General features: G+C 37.9%; 1 protein-coding gene across 2 annotated transcripts in view; it reads right to left on the bottom strand.

Annotated features, from left to right (window-relative positions):
• TMLHE (trimethyllysine hydroxylase, epsilon) overlaps positions 1 to 19,346 on the bottom strand; it is a 98,238-nt gene that overhangs the window by 75,898 nt on the left and 2,994 nt on the right. For both annotated transcript variants that reach the window (XM_082716644.1, XM_082716643.1), the window contains exon 2: positions 3,727 to 3,908. In XM_082716644.1, the coding sequence (XP_082572770.1) occupies positions 3,727 to 3,907 (181 nt within the window). In that variant the 5' untranslated portion in view covers position 3,908. The remainder of the gene's footprint in view (positions 1 to 3,726; positions 3,909 to 19,346) is intronic.

The following is a 19,346-nucleotide window of genomic DNA, read 5'->3' as shown; positions in this document are numbered from 1 at the left end:
ATTTGGGACTATTCACATTATTTACTTTTTCTTGAATAAGTTTTGGTAGTTTGTGTCTGTCTTATTCTGCTCAGCCCGCCATTACAAAATGCCATAGACAGGGTGGCTTAAACAATGGAAATCTATTTTCTCACAGTTCTGGGGGCTAGAAGTCCAAGAGCACGGCAGCAACCAATTCGGTTCCTGCTGATAGCTCTTTTCTTGGTTTGTAGAAGGCCACCTACTTACTATGTCCTCATGAGAGAAAGAGGGCTGGGGGTTGGGAGCGATCACTGGAAATTATCACTACTCTTCCTCTTTTATAAGGAAACCAGTTTATTTGGGCCAGGGATCTATCTCTATGACCTCATTTAATCACCTCCTTACAGACCCTATCTGCAATACAGTAATATGGGGGGGTTAGGTTTTCAGTATGAATTTGGGGGGAACAATTCAGTCTACAGTAGCATATTTGTAGGAATTGGTCCATTTCATCTAAATTATCAAATTTATGGGCATAAAGTTGTTTCTGGTATTCCTCTTATTGTCCTTTTAGTATCGTAGAATTCTTGACACTGGTAATTTGTCTCTTTTCCCTTCTTTCCTTGGTTAGTCTGGCTGGAGGCTTATCAATTTTATTGATATTTTTAAATAAACAGCTTTGAGTTTATTGATATTCTTGGTTTTTTCTTCCCCATTTTTAATATCATGGATTTCTGCTCTAATATTTACTATTTTCTTCTTTTCGTTGGCTCTTCTTTACCTAATTTCCCAATGGAGAAGTATAGGTTACTGACTTTAGACCTTTATTCTTTTCTAATAAATGCATTTATTGCTATATATTTCCCTCCAACTGCTGCTTTAGCTGCTTACCATAAATTTTGATAAGCTGTATATTCATTTTCATTTAGTTCAAAATATTTTTAACTTTGAGACTTTATACCTATACATTTTTTGGAACTGTATAGTTTAATCTCCAAATATTGGAGACTTTTGTAACTATTTTTCTATTATTGATTTCTAGTTTATTCCCTTGTGGTCAGAGGACATATTCTATGTTTTAGATTCTTTTAAGTTTGTTGAGCTTTTTTTAATGGCCCCAAATGTGATCTATCTTGGTGGATGTTTTTTATATTTCAGAACAATGTGTACTTTACTTCTGCTGGATGGATTGTTCTATAAATGTCAATTAGGTCAAGTTGGTTGATAGTGCTGTTCAGGTTATTTATGTCCCTACTGATTTTCTGCCTTCTTAATTTATCAATGACTGAGAGGTTTTAAAGTCTCCAAGGACAATCGTGGATTTTTTATTTCCACTTTCATCTCTGTCGGTTTGTGCTTTATGTAATTTGATGGTCTGTTCTTAGGTGCTACATTTTTAGGATTGTTACATGTTCCATTAAATAACTGATTCCTTTATCACTCTGTTTACATGCCTCTTTATCCCTAATAATCTTCCTTGCTCTGAAGACTGCTTTGTCTGAAATATAGCTATGACTGGTTTGATTATTTGCATGGTGTTTCTTTCTCTATCCCTTGATATTGCCCCACAGTTTCCGAATATTGTGTATATTTTTGTTTTCTGTCTATCTCTCTCTCTCTCGCATTTCAGTTTAGGTAATTCCTATTGACCTATCCTTTACATTTACTTATTCTATCCTTGAATGTGTCAAGTCTACTGATAAGCCCATCAAGTCATTCTTCAAATCTGTTACTATGATTTTGATTTTAAAAAATTCTTAGTGTTTCATCACTCTGCTGACATTATCCATCTGGTCTTTCATTTTGTCTACCGTCTCCATTAGAGTCTTAACATATTAATCACAGCAATTTTAATTTTCTGACCAATAATTTCCACAACTGTGTCACATGTGAGTCTAGTTCTGATGGTGCTTTGTCTCTTCAAATTGTTATTTGTTGCTTTTTAGTATGCTTTGTAATTTTGTTGTTGTTAAAAGGCACCCATGTTGTATAAAGCAGTAGACACTGAGGTAAACAGGACTTTAGGGTGAGTATTTATACCAATCTGGCCAAGAGATGGGTTACGTCTAATGTTTCTTCTCTCTATGGATACCAAAGGCATCAATTCCTCTAGTGACCTTGTTTTTGTCTCCCCTCTTGGCCTTGGCCCTTCTCTTTGTGCTAGACCTCAGAAACAGTCTGTCTCTTGCAGTTCTCCCAGCTGCAATGTGCTGTTACTTTAACTGGAGGTATATTAGCTGGTTAGGGCATTATCTAATATTTGGATTAAATCTCAGTCTTTGGAGTGAACAGTGGGACTATGTCTATCTTTGGATTGTAACCTTCACAATTGTTTTTGTCCCTTTCCAGATGTTGAAGTCCTGATCTCTAGTATCTGTGAATGAGACTTTATTTGGAAAGAGGGTCTTTGAAGATAATCAAGATCAGATGAAGTCCTACTGGCCTAGAGTGGGCCCTAAACCTGACAACTGGTGTCCTTACAAAGAAAGATATGTGAGAAGATACAGGGAAGAAGCCATGTGACAACGAGCAGAGAGTGGATGATGTTGCCACAAGTCAAGGATTGTTAGCAACTGTCAGAATCTAGAAGGGGACAAAAAGAGCCTTTGGAGGGAGTATATCCCTGGCAATGCCTTTATTTCAGACTTCTAGCTTCCAGAACTGTGAAAAAATAAATTTCTGTTGTTTTAAGCCAACTAGTTTATGGTAATTGGTTATAGCAGTTTTAGGAAACTTATACACAGGCATAAAGCTTTTTTCTGCCCCTCCTGCTACCTAATACTTTACCTGGCTGTATCATTCACAGTCTATACCTTTGAAACCCACCTCCCTATATACTGAGGCTTTCTTTTATTTCTTTTTTTCCCCTTATATGAGATAGTGAGACAGAGTGGAACTGGAGTAGAGCAATGCTCCCTTCCCCTTGCTGAGATGAGATTATACTGTTGCCTTAATATTATTTTTGTCTTTCTTGCAACCTGTAGGATAATCTTGGAGATAAACAGCTAGAGGTCCTGTAGACTTCAGAGAAAGTATGTTCTGTCCACATAATCAGTAACTGATATTGCACAACAATGTAAACATAATTACCACCTGAACTGTACACTTAGGAAATAGGTAAGATGGGGTGCCTGGGTGGCTCAGTCAGTTAAGTGGCCGACTCTTGCTTTTAGCGCAGGTCATGAACTCAGAGTTCTGGCATACAGCTCCATGTCAGGCTCTGTGCCCAGCAGGGAATCTGCTTGAGGATTCTCTCCCCAGCACCCTCCTCTTTCAACTAAATAAATCTTTTAAAGGGTAAATGGGTAAGATGTTAAATTTCATTTATGTGGCATATACACAATGGAATATTACTCAGCCATGAAAAAGAATGAAATCTTGCTATTTGCAATGACATGGATGGAGCTAGAGAGTATTATGCTAAGCGCAGTAAGTCAGAGAAAGACAAATACCTTATGGTTTCAGTCATATGTGGAATTTAAGAAACAAAACAAATGAGCAAATGGTGAAAAAAACAGAGAGGCAAACCAAGAAATAGACTCTTAACTATAGAGAAGACACTGATGGTCACCAGAGGGGACGTGCTGGGGGGACGGGGGATATAGGGGAGGGGATTAAACAGCGTACTTGTGACGAGCACCAGGTGTTGCATGGAACTGCTGAATCACTACACTGTCCACCAGAATCTAATACTACACTATCTGTTAACTAACTGAAATTAAAACAAAGTTAAAAAAATAAAGTATCTATCTCCACATATCTTACCAAAATGATCTTCATGTTGCTGCCAAGCACAACCCAGAGACTCAGAGGCTGTATGGTGCCAATGGATGGCTAATGGAAATAAGCTTTTGAAGTTGGGCTGTTGGAATGCCCAACATGTGACTCCTCTCCTCAGCAGGTTCTGGAGACTGCTTTGTAGGTGGGACAACCTGTGGCACCACATCCTAGAAAATTTGACAATAAGGAGAGAGAGTTAGTAACATTTAAGAACTTTCATGAGGTTGCAGGAATAATACTACAGATGTAACTATATAAAAGAAATTACCTCAACTACAGAGGATTAAACAAAGGAAAAATTCTGAAAAGTTGAGCATAAGTGGTCTATAACCATTACTTCCATTTTCTCACCAGCTACTTTTATTTATGCCTTATAATCTTGCTTCTATCATATTATTTAACTGAAGTGGTTCTTTCAAAATTCACTAATTTTAACCTTCTAACCACATATAAGAATTGCTTTTCAGAACTCATCCTTCTGGGCCTCTCCACTTGTGACACCCTCACATGACTTCTTGAAATTTTTTCCACTGATGAAGTGTGATTGTGAACAAGTCACTTAAATTCTCAGTGACTCTGGTTTCCTGTTTTGTAAAATAAGAATAATAATAATACTTATTTCATGGGTTTAGTATGAAGACTAAACTACTTAAACTGTGTCTGTCCTATAGTAAGTTCTATATATGTCACCTGCTATTATTCTAATTATTATAATACTTAATGCTAGGGATAAAATATATTTGTTGGTAAAAGTACCTTGATAAACCTGCTTAGAGTTGGTGACTCCCTCAGTGTTATGGCTTCAGGAAAATTAATTTAAAAACTTCATTTGCATAATACCTTTAAAATGATTTGTCCTGTGGGAAAAGACAGAGAAAGGCATGCAACTGTACAGAAGCTGTATGATGCTTGATGTGAATAACCCTGTAAGGTCACTAAACCCATAAAAGGCTTATTTTCAGTGCATATGTATGTGTGTGTGTGTGTGTGTGTGTGTGTAAGCTGATGAAATGACTGAATTTCATGTTGATGAGGGATGATACCAATCATATACACAAAGGCTATAGCTAGAGATGTAACAGAGTATGCTGATGACCTGGAGAGGGTTCCAAATAACAGAGCTAAAGTCAAATTTATTGAAATTTTACGGGTACAAGCAAGGAGCAGAGCATAAGCGGGCTCTGCTGATATCTGGGTCACATATATGTGTTCTATTGTGTACTGTGTTCAAACTTCCTATGTACAGTTATCACCTAAGACAGAGGCTGGAAGATTATGGCCCATGCCACTTTTTATATATTCCACAAGCTAAGAGCAGATTTTATATTTTTAAAGGGTTGTAAACAAAACCAAAAAGGAATATGAAGCCAAGACCATATGTGGCCTGCAATGTCTACAATATTTGCAATTTGGTCCTTCAAAGTATAATCTTTTCAACTCCTGATCTAAAGCTCAATTCTTAATCAAATACTCTTCTCCCTTACGTTGGACTATTCCCCACAAAAACCACTCTGAAGCAAGTATATTTATTCATTCCTTCATTATTTCACCCAACAAATATTACTGAGCATGTGTATAACAGGTACTTTCTTAAGTACCATGAAAATAAACATAAATAATTCTGCAATCCCAGCCACCATTTAAGAAGCTACCACTACTTATGGTATTTTCAAACACAGAGTGCAAAGGAGAAAGCAGTTAACTATGCCTGGTAAAACTGGGCAGACTCCACATAATGTTTGTTATTTGTAGAAGTGTTTCATTGTTTTGTATTCATTCACAAAATAATATTTGTTCATGTGTATAAAGAAAAAAAGGAAAGAAAAATAAAATCAACACAGAAATATATAACATGAAAAGTGAAAGCCTCCTTTCCTCTATATTTGTCATTCCCATTCTTTCAAGAAAGCTCAATACAACAATAATCAATACAAAAATACAACAATAAACAGTTTGGAGGACCAACTTCCAGATCACACACAGTTGAAATCTCCAACCTTCCATATGCACATACAAAAATACATTTTGGGGGGTGCCTGGGTGGCTCAGTGGGTTAAGCCTCTGCTTTTGCCTCAGGTCATGATCCCAGGGTCCTGGGATTGAGCCCCACAATGGGCTCTCTGCTCCACGGGGAGCCTGCTTCCCCCCCCCCTCTCTGCCTGCCTCTCTGCCTACTTGTGATCTCCCTTTCTGTCAAATAAATAAATAAATCTTTTTAAAAATACATTTTTCCATTTAGTAGATTTCAGATCATGTGGTTATACATATTTAAGAGTGTTACTGTTGGGTCATACGCTAATTCTATATGTAACATTATAAGAAAGTCTGAAACTGTCATCCACAGTAGCTGGATGATTCTGTATTCCATCAGTGATGAACCAGAAGTCCGGTTCTGTGCATCCTTGCTCTTTGTTGGTATAGTCAGTTTTTAAAAATTTAGGCATTCTAATAGTTGTGCATGATACTTCAGTATTTTAATTTGCATTTTCCTAGTTATATATTATGTTGTACATCTTTTCATAGTCTTAATTACCATCTGTAACTTTTCTTTGGCCAAGTATCTGTTCAGCTCTTTTGCCCACTAAACATTTCTTTAATTAAGATTTTATTTCTTCAGAGAAGTCTTTTTCACAGCAAAATTGAGGGTGAGATAAGAGATTTCTCATATAATTCCTTTCTCCCAATCGTAACCCTAAGAGCATGCCTCACCACATTTGTTACATTTGTCACAACTGATGAACTTGTGCTGACACATCTTTGTCACCCAACGACCACAGTTTACATTACAGTTCACTCTACATTCTATGGCTTTGGACAAACAGCCATTATCATAGGTTCATACAGCCTATTCTCACTTTTTGACTGCCATAAAAAATTCTTGTGGCAATGAATTTTGATATGTAATATTGCCATTCTTCAGTCAGTTTAAAATATTTTTTAATTTACATCGTGATTTTACAGTGTGACCTGCAGGTCATTTAGAAGTATACTACACATTTTAGAGAGATTTTCTACTTTCCTCATTACTATTTTCTAACTTCATTTCACTGTGGCCAAAGAAAAAAACAAAAAACCAGTGTAGCTGTAATTGTTTAAGGTTTCTGGGACTTGCTTTATGGCCCAGGATATCATTTAGTTTTCTGTGTCCACAAAATGGGTATTACACAACACACCTCTGTCTAGAAAAGATTCCTACACTTTAGCCTGAGATTTCCACAGTGGTTTGATCTTTGAATTTAGGCATATCCGGTGCTGCAAACAGTGACGACCAGGGGCGGGTATGAGAGCTAGGCCTGCTGAGGCCAGTTCTCCCGTGCCCTGTCGCCCTCTGGTTAATGGCCCACTAGGGTCCGCAGTATCAGTCACGTACACAGCTCCCGGCTGCCCCTCACGTGATCACGCTCTGGAGCTGTTTTCCCCTCCACATACTTTACATTCCATGATAATACAGCCGAGAGCCCACCGGACTGGGCCTTCGCCCTGGCGCCTGCCCTTCTTGCTAGTGCTACAGGGTGCAGCCCCTTCGGGCCTCCCTTTGTTCCAAATTACTGGACTCAGTCATCATTTCGTCTCTTGACAAGCTACACAGCGCCAGGTGGCGCAGGAAAGACCCCGGAAAGGGGAATGGGGTAGGGGTACCCCTTTTGTCCCCGTCATTACTGTATCTACTTCTGTTGATTCTTGGATACTGTTCACATAGTAACTTCTTACACCCTTTTACTTTTGATCTTCCTATATTTTTACATGTAACTTCCGTTTTTTAATAAATAGCACTTTTAAAAAACAGTTTAATAATTGTTTCATTAATCTGTTCAGTTCATTTACATTGAACAGAATCATTTTTCAAGGTTTTAATTATTTATTTGAGAGAGAAAGACAGCATGAGCCAAGAGAGGGAGAAGAGGGTCCCCTGAGCAGGGAGCCTAAAGAGGGACTTGATCCCAAGACTGTGGGAACATGGCATGAGCTGAAGGCAGATGCTTCAACAACGTAGCCACACAGGCACCTCTAGGTGCTAAAATTCTAGAGAAAAATGAGGAAATGACGATGATAACAGCTAAGTCAGGAGTCACAGCTGACAGCTGAGGAAGGGCACCTGGCAATGTGGATTCAGAATGAATGAATGAACCCTAACCCTTAAACTGTATAACATACTTCATGCACTTTGTTTCAAACAGCTTTTTTTTTTTTTTAAGAAAGGACTTTATTAATTTATTTCACAGAGACAGGGTGAACAAGCAGAGAGAGCAGCTGGCACAGGGAGAAGCAGAAGCTCTAACCCTAACCCCAACCCCACTGAGCAGGGAGCCCAATGCCAGGATGGATCCCAGGACCCAAGACTTAACTAACCAAACACAGGTGCTTCACTGACTGAGCCACCCAGGAAGCCCTTAACATAATTATTGATATATTTGAGTTTAACTCTCCTATATCAATGTTTTCTTTCCGTTTATCTTGCCTGTTTTGTTACCTTTCCTATCTTGCTTTGTTCTGCACTGATTACGTAATTTGTATTACCATTTCCTCCTTTGTTTACTTGTTAATTATACATTCTTTTACTGGCTTTAAAAAGGACTTATTCTACAGCTTACAACATGTATCTTTGATTTATTAAATTATAATGAAAATTAGAAAATTTATATTGACTCCATTTCTGCTCTTTCCACAACTATAGTCTATTGTGTATTTTAATTAACATACACATATCCCACACAACATATTATTACCTTTGTTTTATATAATCAATGGACATTCAGATCTACCCACATATTTAACTTTACCATTGTACTGCTTTCCATCATATAGCTCCAAGCTTTTATTTGGGATCATTTTGCTCCTGCTTGAAGATCATTAATATGTCCTTTGGAGTTTAGTGGCAGATTCCCTAAGTTTTGGACCATGTAAAAACACCACGTTACCTTTTTTTCCCCAGTGTTCCAAAATTCAGTTTATCACCACACCCACTGCTCCATGCAATCCATGCCCTCCTTAATACCCACCACCAGGCTCACCCAACTTCCTACCCCTCTTCCAAAACCCTCAGTTTGTTTATCAGAGTCCACAGTCTCTCACACACAGACTGTTTGTTTTTCAAAGATATTTTCGCTGGATATAGAAATTTAGATTGGCAGTTACCCCGTCCAGCATTTTGAAAATACCATTCTAGTATCTTCATGTTGTTTTTGTTGGGAAATCAATGCCAATCTAATTGCTCCTCCTTGTAAAGTAATACATCTTTTTTCTCCAACTGCTTTTCTGTTTTCTTCTTTTTATTTTTTAGCAGTTTTTTATAAAATACAGCTAGATTAGGTATTCTTTGTATTATTCTTCTTTGAATTACAGGATGTTTTGAATCTATGACTTGATGATTATGATAAGCATAATTCTAAAATGACATCTGGTGACCCTTGCCAAATTATAATCCTTTCCCCTAGAGTATGAATATGATGGGATTTCACTGGAGTGATTAGGCAATGTATATGACACAGAGGACTTTAAGATCATTAGCTAGGCTGACCTACACCAGCCATCCCTTGAAATTGACAGGCCCTTTCTGGTGAAAGATATTTGAAGCCAGAGAGGGGTTTGCTGTGAAGGAGATTCTCCATTGGCTTTGAGAGTGGAGGGGACTATAAGACAAGTAATGCACGCAGTCTCAAGGAGATGAGAGTGACGACCAGATGATGTGCGAGAAGGAAACAGCAGCCTCAGTCCCACAGCCATGGGGAACTGAATCCGGCCAACAATGTGAAAGAAGCTAAATGTGTGGATTCTAGCCAGAAAAGAAGGCAAGAAATGGGCAGAAGACAGGAACAGACATTTACCCAAACAAGACACACAAATGGCCAACAGACACTTGAAAAAAGACTCCACATCACTGGGCATCAGGGAAATACAAATCAAAGCCATGATGAGATACCACCTCACACCTGTCAGAATGGCTAAAGTTAACCAGTCAGGAAATGACAGATGCTGGCGAGGATGCGGAGAAAGGGGAACCCCCTACGCTGTTGGCGGAAATGCAAGCTGGTGCAGATACTGCAAAACAGCATGGAGGTTCCTCAGACAGTTGAAAATAGAGCTACCCTACGATCCAGCAATTGCACTACTGGGTAATTACCCTAAAGATACAAATGTAGTGATCTGAAGGGGCATGTGCACCTGAATGTTTATAGAAGCAATGTCCACAATAGCTAAACTATGTAAAGACCCTAGATGTCCATTAACAGATGAATGGATAAAGAAAATGTGGTTCATATATACAATGGAATACCATGCAGCCATCAAAAACCCCGAACTTGGGGCGCCTGAGTGGCTCAGTGGGTTAAGCCTCTGCCTTTGGCTCAGGTCATGATCCTAGGGACCTGGGATCGAGCCCCTTATGGGGCTCTCTGCTCAGTGGGAAGCCTGCTTCCCTCTCTCTCTCTGCCCGCCTCTCTGCCTACTTGTGCACTCTCTCTGTCAAATCAATAAATAAGATCTTTTTTTAAAAAGCCACAAAAACCCCCAAACTCTTGCCATTTGCAATGATGTGGATGGGACTAAAGGGTATTATGCTTAGTGAAATAAGTCAATCAGAGAAAGACAGTTATCATATAATCTCCCTGATATGAAGAATTAGAGAGGCAATGTGGGCAGTTTGGGGGGTAGGGAAGGAAAAAAATGAAACAAGATGGGATCGGGAGGGAGATAAACCATAAGAGACTCTTAATCTCAGGAAACAAACTGAGGGTTACTGGGGTGGGGAGAGATAGGATGGTTGGGTTATGGACATTGGGGAGGGTATGTGCTAAGGTGAGTGCTGTGAAGTGTGTAAGACTGATGATTCACAGACCTGCACCCCTGGGGCAAATAATACATTATATGTTAATTAAAAAAAGGTTTGTTAAAATCTTGATGATATTTCATTCATTCATTTAATGTACACTATGTCTGCCATATTTCCATAAATTACCTCTAATAATATTTTTAAAAATAAAATTACATTTTTGTGGAATGTCCTTGCTGATAACACTTTGTAATTATCTAAGTACACAATTTCTTGAAATCTGTTCTAGGATCTAAGCCTGGAGATATTTAGTTTATAGATTAGTAGACTGAAAATTCTCCCTTAGAAGTTTTACATAAATCCAGTCATAAAGCACTTCTCTTATTCTCCTTAATTCCTTTGATCATTGAAGAGTAGTCTAATGATATCATCTGAGTTATAGCTTACCCATGTCAGGACACATATACTTTTTCTTTCTGAGAATACAGGCAAAATGTTGTTCTTGTTGTCTTTGCAAATATGCGTTTTTATAAGCCTGAGGTAATTTTGGGCCTTATGCTTGCAAATACTAATCCTTTAGGCACATGTCACTTGTTATATTCCTCCTTCTTTTCCACCTTTTGTATTAGTATTCTTTTAAAATAGGAACTATGAGCTCATTGTAAAACTTCCTATGTAGTCCCATGGTTTCCCTCATTTCTCCTTTTGTAGAATAATTTGCTGTTTCATAGTCAAAATTATGTTTTTGAGAGCTTCCCAACCTTTAGAGTCTAAAATCATCTTAATGTAAATTAAGGTCCAACAAGTATCAATCACAATAACAGAACCTTTTGGAGAATAGCCATAGCTAGAAATTCTAGTCAGAGTAGGCAATTACATAATAGGTCAATTTGAATCTTTTCATGGTTATTACTAAGGAAGAAGCATTACCTCCTGAAAGGCTTAAAGCCAAGAATCCATTTAGCTCCCATCAATTTTTCCTTCCAAATGTGTCTCAGATTTGTCCTTCTTTTTCCATTCCTATAGATGCCTTCATCACCTCATACCTGGACTACTGCCATAGACTAGATGGTTTCCTTGCCTCTGGTCCATCCATATTCCAATCTATTTTCCGTACTATTGCCAGATTAATCTTCTTAAAACTCTTTCATCATGTCACTCTCTGGCCTGAGACCTAGCTCAAATGTCACCTTTTTTTTTTTTTGTAAAATCTTCCTAAATGCCCTCAGAAGAGTTAATAGCTGCCTAGTCAATGTTTTCACCATTCTTTGTGCATACCCTTATTCATGCATTTACAACATGTGTAATAATCACCTGTTTAGTCATTTTTTTCTCCCTATTTGCTGAGAGCTCCTTGAGGGCAGGCAAAAGGACTGAGTCATCTCTTTACAAAGGCTTTACATAACTGGCTCCATCTTGCCCCACGACCTCAGGATCTTTACATGTGTTGTTTCCTCTGCCTACCACGTTTTCCCTCTTATTCTTTCTACTCATTCTTCAGGTCTAAGATTAAAAATCAAATCACTGGAGAAAACTTCCCTGACACTCTTAACTAATTAATCAACTCATTTAAAAAATTTTTATTGGGTGCCAACTTTCTGCCCGGCAGTATTTTAGGTGCTCGGGATATATAAGTGAACAAAAGAGACAAAAAATCCTGCTTTCATGGAGTGTATCTTCTAATGAGAGGAGGCATATGATCAAAGATAAAAATAATACATAAGTAAATTACATAATATAAGATGATAGGAGCTATTAAAAAAATCAAGCAGGAAAAAGGGGTATGCTGGAGGTAGTAGGAGTTTTAAATATGCTGGTAAGGGTAAATCTCTTTGAGAAAGATGACTTTTGACCAATGAGGGAGTTAGTCATGAAGATACCTGGTGTAAAGTAGGTCAGTGCAAAGGTTCTAAGCTGGGGCTGTATCAGATATACTTTTATCCTCCTTTTAAAGGTAACTTGCTATTGCTGTCCTTCATGAGCCATAATGAAATTTGCTAGTATTCTCTTTTTGCCTCTCCTTCCTTATGACCCAGCCTCTAATTTAAACCTGTATTTTCTTTTTTTTTAAATATTTATTTATTTGAGACAGAGATCAAGCAAGCACATGAGTTGGGGGTGGGGCATAGAGAGAGGGAGAAGCACTCACCACTGAGCAGGGAGCCCAATGCATGACTTGATCCCAGGACCATGGGATCATAATCTGAGCTGAAGGCTGACACAACCAACTGAGCACCCAGGCGCCCTAAACTTCTATCTTCTTACTCCTAGTTAATATCTATGATGTTATCTTCTACACCCACTTTTGTTGCTTGTGTAATACCTACATTTCAGAGTATGAAATATTTGCCTCTCTTCTGTTATTTCATCACCATCATTTATTCTTAGCTTTACAGGTAAATATAGTTTCAGATCACCATCAAATGTACACCAAATGTCTCCTATGATTTCTTGGTTATCTGAAGCTTTTTTATTTTCATTAAATTCTTTAGTGAGGCATCATGGGAATAATATTTCCTGAGTCTTACATATTCACTAAGGCTTGAATTTATGCATCTTCCTGTTGTTGAGCCCATCTCATTTATAACAAGTAGTTTTCTGGCAGCATTACCTTGATCCCTAAACCAGGCAAAGACCCCACCAAAAAGGAGACTTTCGGACCAATATCCCTGATGAATATAGATGCTAAGATTCTCAACAAGATCCTCACTAATGGGATCCAACAGTACATTAAAAAGATTATCCACCATGACCAGGTGGGATTTATCCCTGGGTTTCAAGGGTGGTTTAACATTGGCAAATCAATGAATGTGATAGAACAAATCAATAAGAGAAGAGGGAAGAACCACATGGTCCTCTCAGTTGATGCAGAAAAAGCATTTGACAAGATCCAGCATCCATTTCTGATTAAAATGCTTCAAAGTATAGGGATAGAGGGTACATTCCTCAACTTCATAAAATCTATCTATGAAAAACCCACAGCAAATTATCATCCTCAATGGGGAAAAGCTGATAGCCTCCCCTTTGAGATCAGGAACACGACAAGGATGCCCACTCTCGCTACTCTTGTTCAACATAGTACTAGAATTCCTAGCAACAGCAATCAGACAACAAAAGGAAATAAAAGGTATTCAAATTCGCAATGAAGTCAAACTCTCTCTCTTCACAGAAGACATGATACTTTTTATATGGAAAAGCCAAGACTCCATCCCCAAACTACTAAAACTCATACAGCAATTCATTAATGTGGCAGAATACAAAATCAATGTACAGAAATCAGTTGCTTTCTTATACACTAACAATGAAAATACAGAAAGGAAAATTAGAGAATCAGTTCCATTTATTATAGCACCAAGAACCATCAGATACCTGGGAATAAACCCAACTAAAGAGTTTGTAAAGGATCTGTACTCAAGGAACTACAGAACACTCATGAAAGAAATTGAAGAAGACACAAAAAAAATGGAAGACCATTCCATGCTCATGGATTGGAAGAATAAACATTGTTAAAATGTCTGTACTGCCCAGAGCAATCTGTACTTTCAATGCCATCCTGATAAAAATTCCACCGGCATTTTTCAAAGAGCTGGAGCAAACAATCCTAAAATTTGTATGGAACTAGAAGAGACCCTGAATTGCTAAGGAAATGTTGAAAAAGAAAAACAAAACCGGGGGCATCACGTTGCCTGATTTCAAGCTTTACTACAAAGCTGTGATCACCAAGACAGCATGGTACTGGCACAAAAACAGACACATAGACCAGTGGAACAGAGTAGAGAGCCCAGATATGGACCCTCAGCTCTATGGTCAAATAATCTTTGTCAAAATGGGAAAGAACAACCACTTGAAAAAAGACAGACTCTTCAACAAATGGTGTTGAGAAAACTGGACCGCCACATGGAGAAGAATGAAACTGGACCATTCCCTTACACCACACACAAAAATAGACACAAAATGGATGAAAGACCTCAATGTGAGACAGGAATCCATCAAAATCCTTGAGGAGAACACAGGCAGCAACCTCTTAGACCTCAGCCGCATCTACTTCTTCCTGGGAACATCGCCAAAGGCAAGGGAAGCAAGGGCAAAATGAACTGTTAGGACTTCATCAAGATCAAAAGCTTCTTCACAGAAAAGGAAACAGTCAACAAAACCAAAAGTCAACTGAAAGAATGAGAGAATATATCTGCAAAGATGTATTAGATAAACAGCTATAAAATCTATAAAGAGCTTATCAAATTCAACATACCCCCAAAAAATTCCAGTCAAAAAATGGGCAGAAGACATGAACAGACATTTCTCCAAAGACATCCAAATGGCCAACAGACACAGGAAGAAATGCTCAACATTCCAGGACATCAGGGAAATACAAATCAAAACCACAATGAGATACCACCTCTCACCAGTCAGAATGGCTAAAATTAACAAGTCAGGAAACGACAGATGTTGTAGAGGATGTGAAGAAAAGGGACCCTCTTACACTGTTGGTGGGAATGCAAGCTTATGCAACCACTCTGGAAAACAGTATGGAGGTTCCTGAAGAAGTTGAAAATAGAGCTACCCTATGACCTAGCAATTGCACTACTGGGTATTTACCCAAAGAATACAAACAGATACAGGCACCCATCCCAATGTTTATAGCAGCATTATCCACAACAGCCAAACCATGGAAAAAGCCCAGATATCCATTGACTGCTGAAGAGATAAAGAAGTGAGATCTATCTATCTGTCTATCTATCTACAGAATAGAATATTACTCAGCCATCAAAAAATTGAGATCTTGTCATTTGCAATGACATGGATGGAAGTGGAGAGTATTATGCTAAGCGAAATAAGTCAGTCAGATAAAGACAAATGCCATATGATTTCACACATTTGTGGAGTTTAAGAAACAAGACAGATGAACACAGGCAAAGGGAAGGAAAAATAAAATAAGATGAAAATTGACAGGGAGGCTAACCATAAGAGACACTGAACTCTAGGAAGTAAACTGAGGGTTGCTGGAAGGGAGGTTGCGGGGGGAGGGAAAATTGGGTGATGGGCATTAAGGAGGGCACTTGATGTAATGGGCACCGGGTGTTCTATGCAACGGATGAATCACTAAATTCTACCTCTGAAACTACAAAAAAAAAAAAAAGAAATTTTAAAAAGTGTAGGAGAATGAAAGATTTTCTCAGATAAACAAAAACTGAGAGAATTCAATCACCAGCAGTTTATGTCCTACAATAAATATTAAAAGAAGTTTTTCAGGGAGAGGAAAGTGATATATATCAGAAACTTGTGTCTCCATTCAGAGGCAAAGGGCACCAGGAAAGGAATAAATAAAGGTAAAAATATTTTAGGTGTTCTTATTCCTAATTGTTTTTAAAAAGTAATAGTTTTAAGTAATAAAAGTAACAACATGATGGGTAATTACAGAATATAAAAATTTAATGCTTAAAAGAAAAATCATAGATTAGAGGAAAGAATTAGGAGTATTCTGTTATAAGGTTTATACACCACATGTGAAGCAGAATAGTCTTATTTGGAAGTGGACTCAGATTAGTAAAAAATACATATATCATAAACTCTGGGCAAGCACTAAAGAAACCTTGAAAAAGTATAATTGAAATTTTGAGAAAGGAGATAAAAATGGAATCACATAAAATGTACAAGTAAAACAAGAGAAGGTGGAAAAGGGGCGCCTGGGTGGCTCAGTCGGTTAAGCCTCTGCCTTCCGCTCAGGTCATGATCTCAGGGTCCTGAAACTGAGCCCCACATTGGGCTGTTGGCTCAGTGGGGAGCCTACTTCCCCTTCTCTCTCTCTGCCCGCCTATATGCCTACTTGTGATCTCTGCCTTTCAAATACATAAATAAATAATCTTAAAGGAAAAGGAGAAAAGAGGGCAAAAGGAAACAAGAAATTTGACATATGGACATATTAACAAAATGGTAAATATAAATCTAAAAATATCAATAGTCACTTTATATATAAATGGTCTAAATATACCAATTACAAAAAAAGATTGTCAGTGTGAACTTAAAAAATGAAGATCCTCTTTATGTTTTCTCTGAGAAAGTGGGGTGTAGGGGGAATGGGTGAGCCTGGTGGTGGGTATTAAGGAGGAAACATACAGCATGGAGCACTGGATGTCATATGTAAACAACGAATCATGGAACACTGCATCAAAAATGAATGATGTGGGGCACCTGCATGGCTCAGAGGGTTAAAGCCTCTGCCTTTGGCTCAGGTCATGATCTCAGGGTCCTGGAATGGAGCCCCGTATCAGGCTCTCTGCTCAGCGGGGAGCCTGCTTCCTCCTCTCTCTCTCTGCCTGCCTCTCTGCCTACTTGTGATCTCTGTCTGACAAATAAATAAATAAAAATCTTAAAAAAAAACCTAATGATGTACTATATGGTGACTAACATAATTAAAAAAAGAAAAAAAAATTTAAAAATAAAAACTATATTGTTGGAGTTCCAATTTATTAAGATGTAAATCCTATTATATTAATAGGACAAAGGATGGAGGAGCAAAGTTTCCCTGTGTTACTAGAATTAAATTATTAATTTAAAATAGATTATATTACATTGATTACATGTTGTAATTCCCAGGGTAGTTAATAAAAAATAACTCCAGAAATTACTGTAAAAAACATCAAAAGTTCAATCACAGTAAGTTAACTTAATTACAGTAATTTTAATTATGATAAATGTAAACAGATCAAACAGTCCAATCAAAAGACAATGACTATGAGACTTGATAAAAGAACAGAAAATCCAAGTATACGCCCTTCACATTGTACCCCATTTAGATGTGAAGAAATAAATAGGTTGAAGGAATAAGAGGGTGAAAAAGATGTATACAGTGCAAATGGTAACCATGAAAGAGCTGAAGTAGCTATGCTTAGAAAAAGGACATTTCATAATGATAGAAGGATCAATTCATCAGGAAGAGATAATAAATAGAAACATGTAAAATACACATTGACACAAGAAACTCTTCTCAACTCATTCTATGAGACTGGTATCTTACATCAAACAAGACAAATACATCCTAAGGAAAGAAAGAGACAGTGCAACGTCTCGAATGAATATGGATCCAAAATTCCTCAACAAAATGTTGGCCAACCAAACCCACCAATACAGGCATTTTATTCCACTTCTCTTGATTGTGCTTCACAAGATACTGCATTTTTTTTTAAATGAAGGTTTGTGGCAAACCCTGCATTAAGCTATTTTTCCAACAGCAGTTGTTCACTTCATGTCTCTGTGTCACTCACAACAGTTCAAACTTTTTCATTATTATTATATTTGTTATGATTTGTGATCAATGATATTTGATGTTACTACTGTAACTGTTTTGGTGCACCATGAACTGTACCCACAGAAGACAGTGAATTTAATAAATGTGTGTTCTGAATGCTCCACTGACCAAGCATTCCCCCATCTCACCTTAGGCCTCCCCATTCCCTGAGACACAATAATACTGAAATCAGGCCTATGAATAACCCTACAATGGCTTCTGAGCACTCAAGTGAAAGGAAGAGTTTCATGTCTCTCACTTTAAATCAAGAGCCAAATATGACTGAGCTTAGTGAGGCATGTTGAAAGCTGAGACAGGTAGAAAGTTGGACCTCTTGTGTCAAACAGAAAACAAGTGGTAAAGGCAAATAAACAGTTCTTGGAGGACCCTGCAAGTGCCACTCTAGTGAACACACAAATGATAAGAAAGCAAAAGAGTCTTATTGCTGATATGGAAAAAGCTTTAGTTATCTTCAAAGATGATCAAACCAGCCACAAGATTTCCTTCAGCCAAAGCCTACCCCAGAGCAAGGCCTTCACTCTCTTCAGTTCTGTAAAGGTTGAGGAAGGTGAGAAGGCTGCAGAAGAAAATATGAAGTTAGCAAGAGCTTCATTTATGAGGTATAAGGAAAGAAGCATGTCTGTAACATACAAGTGCAAAGTGAAACAGCAAGGGATCCTGAGGCTCAAGCTCAGATCATTAATAAAGGTGGTTACACTGAACAAAAGTTTTCATGTAGATGGAGACCAAGTCCATTCCTACATATCCACCTAAGACGACTGAAAACATGTTCAAAACTTGCGCATCAATGCCCAGAGCAGCCTTCTTCATGACTGCCAAAAGGTGGGAATAAACCAAATGTATATAAACTGATAAATGAATACATAAAATGCAGTATATACATACAGTAGCACATTAGCCACCCATCAAAAGTAATGAAGTAGTGATGCATGCCACATTATGAATGAACCTTGAAAACATCTTGCTCAGAATCAAGTTGCAAAAAACCACAGAAAGTGTATGATTCCATTTATATGAAATGTCTGAGAATAGGCAAATTCACAGGCACACAAAATGATTATATTGCCCAATGCTAGGGGCAGTAATAAGGATTAACTACAAATGGGCAATGGACATGTTACTGAGGTGATGGAAATGTCAAAAACTGGGTTACAGTGATGTTTGTGACACTGAATAAATCTACTAAAAATCCTTGAAGGTTACACTTAAAATGGGTCAATTTTATCGTATATAAATTATACCTCAATACAATTTCTTCCTATTTTGCCAATACCCCTCCCTTCTCCTTCCCCTCTGGTGACCACCAGTTTGTCCTGCATTTAATAGTCTGTTTTTGTGTTTGTCTTTTTTTTTTTAATTTTTAATTTTTTATAAACATATATTTTTATCCCCAGGGGTACAGGTCTGTGAATCACCAGGTTTACACACTTCACAGCACTCACCAAAGCACATACCCCCCCAATGTCCATAATCCCACCCCCTTCTCCCAAATCCCCTCCCCCCAGCAACCCTCAGTTTGTTTTGTGAGAT

This window comes from Mustela nivalis (genome assembly GCF_964662115.1).
Source record: "Mustela nivalis genome assembly, chromosome: X".
In the NCBI taxonomy this organism is placed as follows: domain Eukaryota; kingdom Metazoa; phylum Chordata; class Mammalia; order Carnivora; family Mustelidae; genus Mustela; species Mustela nivalis.
This window is presented reverse-complemented; position numbering and strand designations above follow the sequence as displayed.